This window comes from Syngnathus acus, chromosome 5, assembly GCF_901709675.1.
Source record: "Syngnathus acus chromosome 5, fSynAcu1.2, whole genome shotgun sequence".
In the NCBI taxonomy this organism is placed as follows: domain Eukaryota; kingdom Metazoa; phylum Chordata; class Actinopteri; order Syngnathiformes; family Syngnathidae; genus Syngnathus; species Syngnathus acus.
The window spans coordinates 14333090-14344090 of record NC_051091.1 but is presented as its reverse complement, the minus strand read 5'-3'; the positions used below and the strand labels follow the sequence as shown (position 1 = coordinate 14344090).

The 11001-nt window shown below is 41.8% G+C and overlaps 1 protein-coding gene and 1 long non-coding RNA gene across 4 annotated transcripts in view; one reads left to right on the top strand and one right to left on the bottom strand.

Annotated features, from left to right (window-relative positions):
- ano10a (anoctamin 10a) overlaps positions 1–11001 on the bottom strand; it is a 221477-nt gene that overhangs the window by 114989 nt on the left and 95487 nt on the right. The window contains exons 5-6 of the mRNA XM_037252069.1: positions 1145–1218; positions 75–193 (exon numbers count right to left, since the gene is read on the bottom strand). Of these exons, the coding sequence (XP_037107964.1) occupies positions 75–193; positions 1145–1218 (193 nt within the window). The remainder of the gene's footprint in view (positions 1–74; positions 194–1144; positions 1219–11001) is intronic.
- LOC119123487 lies at positions 9596–10701 on the top strand. 3 transcript variants are annotated; one of them, XR_005098076.1, is made up of 2 exons: positions 9596–9618; positions 10369–10701. It is a non-coding gene; the product is annotated as an uncharacterized LOC119123487 (long non-coding RNA). The 3 variants fall into 3 exon arrangements; XR_005098078.1 differs by lacking the exon at positions 9596–9618 and adding an exon at positions 9711–9750; XR_005098077.1 differs by lacking the exon at positions 9596–9618 and adding an exon at positions 9999–10011.

Sequence of the window (11001 nt, the reverse complement as noted above, 5' to 3'; positions counted from 1 at the left end):
ATGATGCCCAAAGCGCCTCAAAGAGCCTTACATTTACATAAACGTTTTTGTTTGAACATTTCTTCTTTTCTTACCTAGGGGCTGAAGTGACGTCTTAACCTTTTTATACCACTTAAAAGAAAGACGCTTTAGTTCCGCTTTGTCATGCAGTGGAAACATTTGGATGAGTATTCTTTGGATTGCAGTCTCTGAACTGAAAAGAGAAAAAAATAATGATCTTAAAAAGATTGAAAATTTAAATGAATAACAGAATAATATAAAAAGACCCGGAATGAGCAAAACCTGTTGACAATGTAATGGCTTCAATGATCAAAAACGTAGAGGATAAAGCAAACAATGAATTCAGGCTTTTATTTTGAAATGTAAAAAAAAAAACTAGTGGTTTGAATCAGTTGAAAATGTGAAAATAAAAAGGAAAAAAGATACAAAAAAGGAAGCTTTTAAATATTTTTTATAAAATTTGCAGAAGTTGCAGAAGGAACAAGTAACAAGCAAGAAAGAAACCTAGGAAACAAGGAAGCAATAAACAAACAAGGAAAAAAAGCAAGGAAACATTGAAGGAAGAAGCAAAGAAGGAAGGAAACTAGAAAGCAAAGAAACAAGGAAGCAAAGACATAGGGAGGCAAAGAGGGATGCAAACTGGGTGTACCTAATATTAAAATATGTACATTCCTACGCTTGTTCACTTCAACTTGTGAAAATCTGAAAGACAAGATTCGCAGAAGGATTTCATTTTACAACCAGAGAAGGGTCTCTGTATTGCAGACAACTGCCGTCAATCAGCAGCCAAAGTTTCTCCGCTCATCTGCAGTGAGGAGACATGCCAGGGACTGCGTCTGCTAGCACGCCGCATAGCAAGGAGCCTGCCGCGGACTGCGTCGGCTGGCCCACTGCACAGTGAGGTGGTTCGCTGTGGACAGCGTCAGATGGCCAGCTGCTCAGCAAGGAGATTCAATGCTCGCCGCAGACCCCATCGGCCGGTTGCGTAGTGAAGAGGCTTGCCGCGGACTGTGGCGACCCTCCCCAGATTGTACTCTGATTGTAGCCTCCCCAGATTGTACTGCTTTGCTAAAATATAAATATCTGTACATTTGCACCAGTTGAACTGTTTTGTGTTATCCATCCATCCATTCATTATCTTTACCGCTTGGCCCCACGGAGGTCGTGGGCATGCTGAAGCATATCCCAGCTGTCATCGGGCAACAGGCGAGGGGCACCCTGAACCGGTGCCAGCCAATCGCAGGGCACAGAGAGACAAACAATCATCCACACTCACACTCATGGGCAATGAGTGCCTTGGCTGGCCAAGCATGTTTTTGGAATGTGGGAGGAAACCGGAGGATCCACGCAGGCACGGGAAAAACATGCAAACTACACACAGGGAGGGCCGGTGGTGGAATCGAACCCGCACCCTCCAAACTGTGAGGCGGTGTGCTAAACAGCTTTCCGCTGTGATGTTTGTGTTGTGTTTACCTTTTTTAAAAAGCAGCAAAACAGCAAACAAAAGTCAAAATAAATTGAGAGAGCAAATAATTGTGAATACAGTAATCCCTCGTTTTTAGCTGAGTTTACATTCTGAAAAGAACCCATGATAGGCAAAATCCGTGAAGTATAAACCTTTATTTTTTACCATTATTATACATGTATAACATTGAAATCAAAGAACAAAACCTGTTTTCAGGCCCAAACATTTGTTAATCAAAGCGAATTAACGCTTTCATACAAATAACGACAAAAATATAATAATTTTAATCATCAATACGAAGTTCGTATTATACAGTAGAACAATTTGTGACTCGTATTTCACTGCACCTCTGACAGTGCCACTGCGGCCTGACTCAAATCTGTAGTGTGTTTTTTTTCTGAAGCCATAACACAATGCACTGTGAAGAAAATCCATAAAGCAGCAAGGCCGGGAAAGGTGAAACGTTATATAGCGAGGGATTCTGTGTGTTACTTGTGTAGATTGATAATATGATAATGAGTCTGCGGAACTAACAGTATACAAAATAGACTGATGTTACTGGGAATAAAAGTTACTCAGGAACTAACAACAGCCAACATATAGTCTGGTACCCTTGGAAACGGGGGACTTTCAGCCTTGTAAAGCAACTGAGGGCTGAGAGCAGAGAGGATGGCAACGCTCCATCTTGAGATGTCTGACCTTCACAATAAAATGGTCAAGGTACAGGAGGCAAGCATGGAGATGATTAGCTGTGTGATTGGTCGGTGCAAGTGCCGCCTGTTGGTAGGGACGATGCCCAGAGTGCCTTCGGGATTGTGACTCCAACTCTCTCAAAACTGATTAAACTGTCGTGTTTAAACCAAACTGTTAATGTAAATTCCAATAAACGACAAAGCTTGTCATAGACACGTTCGGCCATGTTTTTCACTCAACCGCACTCAGCGACACAACAGCAAAAAAACTCGCAACACTCCGTAACCGCCCCCTTACCCACAATGCATAGCATCGGGAGTTAACAATCTACCTCTTTCTTAAAAAAAAATAATAATTACACAGAACATTTAAAGTGTGCTTGAATAAAGCCCTTTTTGAACTACAAAACAAAAAGGTTTCTTTTTTTCACAGCCTCCAACAGTCCTTCCAGCACCGCCGTTACCTCTCCTGCTTGTGCGCTGCCGGGTACTTGACCTCGACGACGGCAACACTCTTTATCGTTATTTTAAGAATGAAGCCCCAATAGGCTCTGAGGTCTCCTTCCTTTTTTGATCCGTCTGTGTATAGAACCCATTCATAGGGAGTTTCTCCTTTCGCTTCCTTTTTCAATGTCTGTTTTTTGGCCGAGGTTTTTGCCGGTCCAATTTCCAAATCAGGGTCCAGTAGGATGTCCTCCCACCTGCCCCATCTTGTGTTGGTCGCCTTTGTGCTTTCGATGGTGGTCTTTCTCAGGAATCGATGGACTTAGCTCTGCATTATGACCTTGATCCCCTGTCCTTGGGCTAGATCTTTCAGACTGCTCCAGTATTTGGCCAACACTGCCAATTCTTTCTCCTCTTGGGGATACTTCATTTCTACACTGGATAGGGTGTAGGTCCATAGGGCTATCAAGCCTGCACCTTCGTTACTGACTGACACCATTGCATCGTTCTCTTCGCAAAGCACATTGGCCACCAACTTTGCATTGAAACTTCTGGGTTCAAGCCGTACTGCTTCTTGAACGGCTTGAATTAAATCTTCTAAGCTCTGTTGGTCATTTGGCGACCATTACCACCTCCTTGTTGTCTTTCCTTCAGCGTTTTTCTTCAAGCATGCATGTAACGGTTTTGCATGCTTCTGATAATAGGGAACATGATCGCGAACATAGTTACAGAGTCCAAGTATCCGTTGTAACTCTTTCTGTAGTGGGAGGCTGTATTTGCTCCAATTTCTGCCGAAATCCGTCTCAGATGCCAAGATCTTTTCCAACCTGAAATCCCAGGTAGTCTACTTGGAATCGGGCCAATTGACACTTATTGAGGTTTAGTTTGAGTCCTGCGGTTGTAATCCGCTCAATTACTTTTTGTAACAAGTCCAAACGTTCTTCTTCCGTGTCGTTGGCTACGAACACATCATCAATGTAGACTGTCACTTCCAAGCCTTCGAGTACTCGCAAAACGGCTGATTGAAACACATTTGGAGGGTTCTTGTATCCTTGAGGGAAACTTTGCCACACATACGACTTTCCTTTGTGCGTGAACGCCGTCTTTCCTTGTGAAGCCTTGGCCAATCTCAATGAGAAAAATCCATTAGCCAGATCAATACATGACTCGTATTTTCGCACCTTCAAGGTCTTGAGGGATGCTTGGGGATTAACGAGGCTCACTTTGTTAGCCACCGTCCGGCGGTTCAAAGCTTTGAAGTTGATGACTGGCCTCCAGCCTCCTCCCGCCGACTCAGGTTTTTTCACAGCCTGAATTGGGCTATTGGTTATGGGGTTAGCCTCTTCTCTTATAATGCCAAGTTGTAACAGTTCTTTCACAATTGTTCCCATCTCTATGACTGCCTCAGGGTTTAGGGGGTATTGTCTTACTGGTGGATGTACTCCTCCTTCGATTGTGTGCATGTATTTTGTTCCAAGGTCCCCGCAGTCGTTCTTGAATCGGGCCACAGCCACTTTTTTTATTATTTTGTTTAGGCGCTCCCTTCCTTCTGGGGATAGGTTACATTCTTGGACGTTTTTTTCTCGTACGGCAGGGATGTCCACAGGCTTATACCACTGCCCGGGAGTATTCGTTTTTGCAGGTTCAATTTGGACAATCCTTAACTTTGATTCTTTTAGTCTTTCCTTCAATCTTTTTTTGTTTTTTGGTTTGTTCCAATCTTCTGCGTCTTTTAATGTTAACAAATTATATGGTCCTATGACCCACAATATACCATTCCAAATTCCTACCGGCATTGTGGTTACTTTTCAATTCGCAAGTCTAACCTTCAGGTGTCCAATTTTTTTGTAAGGCTTTGCGGGTCATTGACACCTGTGCTCCGGTATCCACCAGATAGGAGATTCCTTTATTTTAACATAAAGTTCATCCCCTACCCGATAAACACCCTTCAAGGTGACCCGCGCCTCTTTCTTTTTCATCGTCCGGGCCCAGCGGAGGCAGTTGACTTGCGAGCCTCCGCTAGGGCCTTTCGTTCTTCTGGTGTCATTTTTCTATAATCTTCACTGGGCATATAGCCTGTCGGGTTCGTCTTGCTGTATGTTATCTTGGGTTTAATTTGAGCGTTAGCCTCTTGATCCTTATTTTTTACTTTTGCTGAAATTTTTGTTCGTTTTGGGTCTCCTTGTCGCGAGGGCGAAGGTTACTTGCAGGATCTGTTTTTCTTATCTCGTTGTAGTGTTTAGTCACTCCGTCCCATTTCCTTATGGCTTCTTCTATCCGAGCCATATTGGCATCTGGACCTAATTTGACAAATGTCATGTATTTGTGTTCTGTAACCACCCTTAAAACTCTCATATATCTATTTGGGATGACTACTTGCTTCAACTTATGCCACACATTTAACAAAGTGAGGCTTCGTTTAAGCGCTTCTTTTGCCCTAGCGACATGTGCATCTTCATCTTCTTCCTCGTCATCCACCCACCTCTCATAGGCTTCCTACGCCGTGTCTCCCGGGCCTATTGCCTCAGCTGTGACATACTGTAACCACATTTTCTTTTCCAATTCTCCTGCCGGGCCATCTTTAATAACTGGCCAAGTCGCCAGTAAACATTCTTTGATGGTTTCCTTCTGATATTTGGCGCAAACCATACCTTTTAGAGTCTTGAAGGCTCGCGTGTCCCGTTCAGGGTCACTTTGCGATGTGGCTCCGTTGGAATTAGCTAAAGTTGCTTGGGTGCCGTGCGTTCGGGGCGGATTAGTGGGGGTCTTCTTATTTGTAGTCTGCGCTGTCGCAACGATGGTATTGTTGTCCGTATCCAGGTCATCACTTGCCCACAACTCCGTTTGAGCTGTATCGTAAACTGATTGTTGAAGTCTTCGAAGGAGTACATCCTATATTACTGTCACAAATCCTTCTCTGAAGTTCTTTGTCATGTCTGTGTAACTCACTAGGGTATTGTAGGCCGGTGTGTTTAACACATTCAATGCCTCCCTGTAAGTTACTTTTACCGGGAAAATAACATTTTCATCCATTTTCTCTAACCAGGATTGTGGATAAGGATACACTTTTTGCCTTACTTCAGGGATGTAGGTCTTAGGTCCATCTTTGGTTTCAACCCATCCAAGTTGTACATTTCTTGCCAGTCTCTCTGAAGCTTGGTAAATGCCAATATTTGGCTGTTGTTTCTTTACTCCTCTCCGGATCCCCCCTCTCACCGTTGCCTGCGGAGGGTTGTTTGGATCTGAAGGTACCGTTGCTGACATTACAGAGCCATCTTCTATTCCATGTTCATCTGTTTCGGCGACCAAGTCATCTCCAGAAGCGACAGATTCATTGTCTCCGTCATTTCCTTGTTCATCTTCGTCTTCACTTCCACTTTCACTGGACGCGGGCTCATGATTGGTGACCACCGCTTCAGCTACTTGTGCCGTCGCTGGATGAACTGGCCTTTGTTGATCGCTTGATCTGTTCATGGGAGTAGCGTTTGGTAGTGCTCGGTATGAGCCTTCAAATCCAGTTGGGTCACCGGTATTCCGCTTGGCGTTGAAGCCGGTAGTTCCCCTGGTCCGGTTACTGTTTTTCCGCCCCCTGTTTTGTTTTCTTCAGTTTTTGGAGATGGTGACCTTGATTTTCTTGCTCTTGGGTGGGATGTAGGCTTTACTGCTTTCCTTGCCTGTCAGAGGTTGTACTTGACGTGGGTTGGGGAGAGTTCGCTGGACCTTGTTGCTGTTGCGTTTTTTTGCATTTTCCGCTGTGCTCTGGCCACTTGCAATGCTTGTCCATAAGTGGCCTCCAAAGCCCTACTCTCTCTTTCCCTCCGTTATGAAGCTGATATAGCTACCACAAACTCCAGTCCTTCTATTACAGTGACCGGGGTGGATATTTGCAGCCTAAGGCCCCTACCACGGCTGTTTTCTGCTACTTTCCATGACATGTATCCAGATTTAACTCTGTTTACATCTATTATAACTCTCCTGGCTCCCTTTTCGATGGCTGCATCTACACCTTTCTCAAGGGTTTTTGTCATTACAAGTTTGGCTGCCACCTTTGTATGACGGCATGTACTACCATATAATAGGTTGACCTACCGCCACCTGTAAAAATGACACTTGGACCTTCTGGGTCGTTTCGGCCTGCTTTCTTGCATCGCGCAATTCTTTTACATATTCTTCTCCGGCCATTAGTCTCAATGTTGAACTAAAAGGTTGCTCAATGGTCGGTATTTTTCGTTGGTGAGTATGATATCGCCTACAAACTGGCAAATCAAAATGCAATTTCCAAGATTAATTTTCTTTGTAGCCTCATCAGGCAAGGATGGCAAGGGGTCATTTCTGAACAGGGGATTCATCCTCTGAAGGAGAATACCCTTTCCCAACCCTGCTCTCTCCTGCCAATCCTTGTCTATGCTTTCGTGACTCGTCACTTGTCTGTCATCAAATAGTGTCTCTAGAGTTACATCTTCTTCACTAGAGAAAACTGGAAGCTCTGCTCTTTTCTCTGCTACATGTTTTATTCTTTCCAAAAAGCACAAATATTCATTATAACGAGGTGCTGCTCTTACATCTGTGATTGCTGGGGATGTTAGCCCGCATTCAATGCCAGCTTCTTTAGCCAACATCTTCACTACAGGATCTAATTCCTGGCTTGTACTAACTAGTTTAATGATGTTAAGTTCCTCCATCTTCCTTGCCCCCCATTCACACCACTCCGGTGCCTCCCTTCGGGTATAAGCTTTTTTTGGGTGGGCAGTTACCATAGTCAGTAACGCGTCATTTCCTGACTGTTCAACATAAAAATTTCCGTGTTCTTCGACAGCCGCTCTCACTGTCATTGGGAGACTGTCCGGCCTTGTCGACGGGTTTCATTCAACTATTTTAGTAGCCCACTCCGGAGGCCAGCTTCCTAAGCCTCCTCCATAGAGTATCACACAAACTGGTTGCTTATGTTGTTCTATTATCTCAGGGTCAGACACCTCCGGTCTGGCTCCCCCTTCTGGGGGACCGGATATTGGGTCTGATCCTTTACTACTGCTAGAAATTATGTTCTGAATAGCCTTAAACTTACCTGTAGGTCGGAGCTGTATCTTTTCCGAGGCCTTCCCTTGCGCGTCGGGGTCAGGGACGTACTTCCAGCTCCTTAGTTACTCTACGGCACTTTATGCGTCGCCTTTACTCAACTAGGACCACCAACTCAAGTATTTTATTTTTTACCTTGCCTGTTGATGTCCTCAACGGTGGGACTTTCCTTTTTTAATAACTTCAGGCTATGTCTTTGAAGCTGTGTCTGCTTCTTTCCGCACTTACGTCCCCTAGTGCTAGTACCACTCGCGAAAAATAAGCTTTCTTGCTTTTCTCTTTTTCCGCTTCACTACTTCGCTTTCTCCTAGCGATAAAAATATTTATAAATTCAGGTGAAAATCATTCCTACTACAATGCTTTGTTTGAGTGATACCAGCCACCGTTCACAATGACACAAATAGCACCATTCCTTTTTGTAACTAAGCCCTTCACCAGGTGTTTAACAAAAAGTTTTTTTATTTTTTTAAAAAGCACTATTTCTTAAAGAGACTCTATGTGTCAATTAAGGCCGTTTGACATGACATTTATCAATGAGTGGAATTCCGGTAGTCTTGGGAAGAAAAACCAAGAACAATTCCACCCTGGGTTCTTCTGTGCTTATGATTGAACTACGAGTTTTTTAATTTACTTCGCAATCCATCATTTGTAGCGATTAAATGTTTGGGCGCCACATGTCAATCGTGCACTTATCAATGTAAGTGACCGGCTCTCCGTTTAAAGGGTAAAATTCTGTACTTGAACCCCTCTGCTGTAACGCAGTATGCAGGGGGGACGTGAATTTATTTAAGCCGGTTCGGAGAGAGGATTCGTTTTGAGTCTCACCGCTGTTCAGGTAACTAATCTATTGCTATATCAATTCCATCTCTTCAGACGCCAGTCCCGCTGAAATCAAAGAAACCCGAGGGTTGAGTAACTACTTTGTCGAGACCCAGGATCTCCTCAATCGCGGCTGTCGGCAGCGTCTCTTTCTCCTATTAAGATTGTTGCTTTTGTTATCCACTCGGAATAGTTTAGCTGTCTTTGTTAAGACCGCGGGAACTTGTTTATTTTCACTAGCGTACACTCACACTAGCTGAGCTTCAGATAACGGTTTCGAACCAGATCTGACACTCCTTGATGTCAGGATTAACGCTGTCTTCACTTAAAAAAGAACTCAACGGTTTACAATATGACTAAGATAGAATAAGAAAAGAGAGATAAGGTTTATAAGATTAACATGTCCCCAGTATTTAATTTAATTCAGATAGAAAAGATTAGGCGGCTCGGCGGCGCACTGGGTAGCACGTCCGCCTCACAGTTAGGAGGGTGCGGGTTCGATTCCACCCTGTGTGGAGTTTGCATGTTCTCCCCGGGCCCGCGTGGGTTTTCTCCGGGCACTCCGGTTTCCTCCCACATCTCAAAAACATGCTTGGTAGGCCGATTGAAGACTCCAAATTGTCCTTAGGTGTGAGTGCGAGTGCAGATGGTTGTTTGTCTCTGTGTGCCCTGCGATTGGCTGGCAACCGGTTCAGGGTGTCCCCCGCCTACTGCCCGATGACGGCTGGGATAGGCTCCAGCACTCCCGCGACCCCCGTGGGGACTAAGCGGTTCAGAAAATGGATGGATGGAGAGAAAAGATTAAGTCGTCAATCATATAATTGAAATTCTATGATATAGGATACTAGAAATGAAGAAAAAAGATTAAATAGAAAATCACTTTTATTGAAATTAAAAGATTAAATGTCAGCAGTTAGTCTTGAGCCTACGCTTTTAAACAATCCCCTAATTGAAATTCAATGATTTAAGATAATAGAAGTTAAAGAAAAAGGTTAAATAGAAAATCACTGGTTATTCGAAATTAAAAGATTAAATGTCAGCAGTTAATCTCAAACCTAATGCTTCTAAACAATCCCCTATCGAAAGTTAATGATTTAAAATAATAGAAGTTAAAGAAAAAAGGTTTAAATAGAAAATCACTTTTATTCAAAATTAAAAGATTAATGTCAGCAGTTAGTCTTGAGCCTAACGCTTTTAAAACAATCCCCTAATTGAAATTTAATGATTTAAGATAATAGAAGTTAAAGAAAAAAGGTTAAATAGAAAATCACTGCTACTCGAAATTAAAAGATTAAATGTCAGCAGTTAGTTTTGAGCCTAACGCTTTTAAACAATCCCCTAATCGAAATTTAATGATTTAAGATAATAGCAGTTAAAGAAAAAGGTTAAATAGAAAATCACTGTTATTCGAAATTAAAAGATTAAATGTCAGCAGTTAGTCTCAAACCTAATGCTTCTAAACAATCCCTTAATCGAAAGTTAATGATTTAAGATAATAGAAGTTAAAGAAAAAAGGTTTAAATAGAAAATCACTCTTATTCGAAATTAAAAGATTAAATGTCAGCAGTTAGTCTTGAGCCTAACGCTTTTAAACAATCCCTTAATCGAAATTTAATGATTTAAGATAATAGAAGTTAAAGAAAAAAGGTTAAATTGAAAATCACTGTGATTCGAAATTAAAAGATTAAATGTCAGCAGTTAGTCTCAAACCTAATGCTTCTAAACAATCCCTTAATCGAAAGTTAATGATTCAGGATAATAGAAGTCAAAGAAAAAAGGTTTAAATAGAAAATCACTTTATTCGAAATTAAAAGATTAAATGTCAGCAGTTAGTCTTTAGCCTACGCTTTTAAACAATCCCTTAATTGAAAGTTTAAATAGAAAATCACTTTTATTCGAAATTAAAAGATTAAATGTCAGCAGTTAGTCTTGAGCCTAACGCTTTTAAACAATCCCCTAATCGAAATTTAATGATTTAAGATAATAGAAGTTAGAGAAAAAGGTTAAATAGAAAATCACTGTTATTCGAAATTAAAAGATTAAATGTCAGCAGTTAGTCTCAAACCTAATGCTTCTAAACAATCCCTTAATCGAAAGTTAATTATTTAAGATAATAGAAGATAAAGAAAAAAGGTTAATTAGAAGTTCAATCTCAATCGAATTTAAAAGATTAAAAATCATCATTTATTATAGAAAAAGAATAAGCAATACAAGTCTTAATTATTCTTACAAACAAGATTGAATTCACTCACCAAACTCATGTCTTCCATATTGTCTGTTCTCGAAGTTCTCTCGATTGTAAAGCTCAAAATGTGTATAAAAAGAGGATATACGTATATCTTAAAAAATAAATGGCTAATTATGATCAGTGAGTGATCAGGTCAGCTAATTCCAAAATCTCTATAAAAATCTAAGTGACCACGGGGAAGAGAAGTGCTGTCCTAAATTGGCATTCTTTTTCTCTGTGCTTGTCCTTTTCTCTTCTCCTTTCCAAAGCTCAAATTT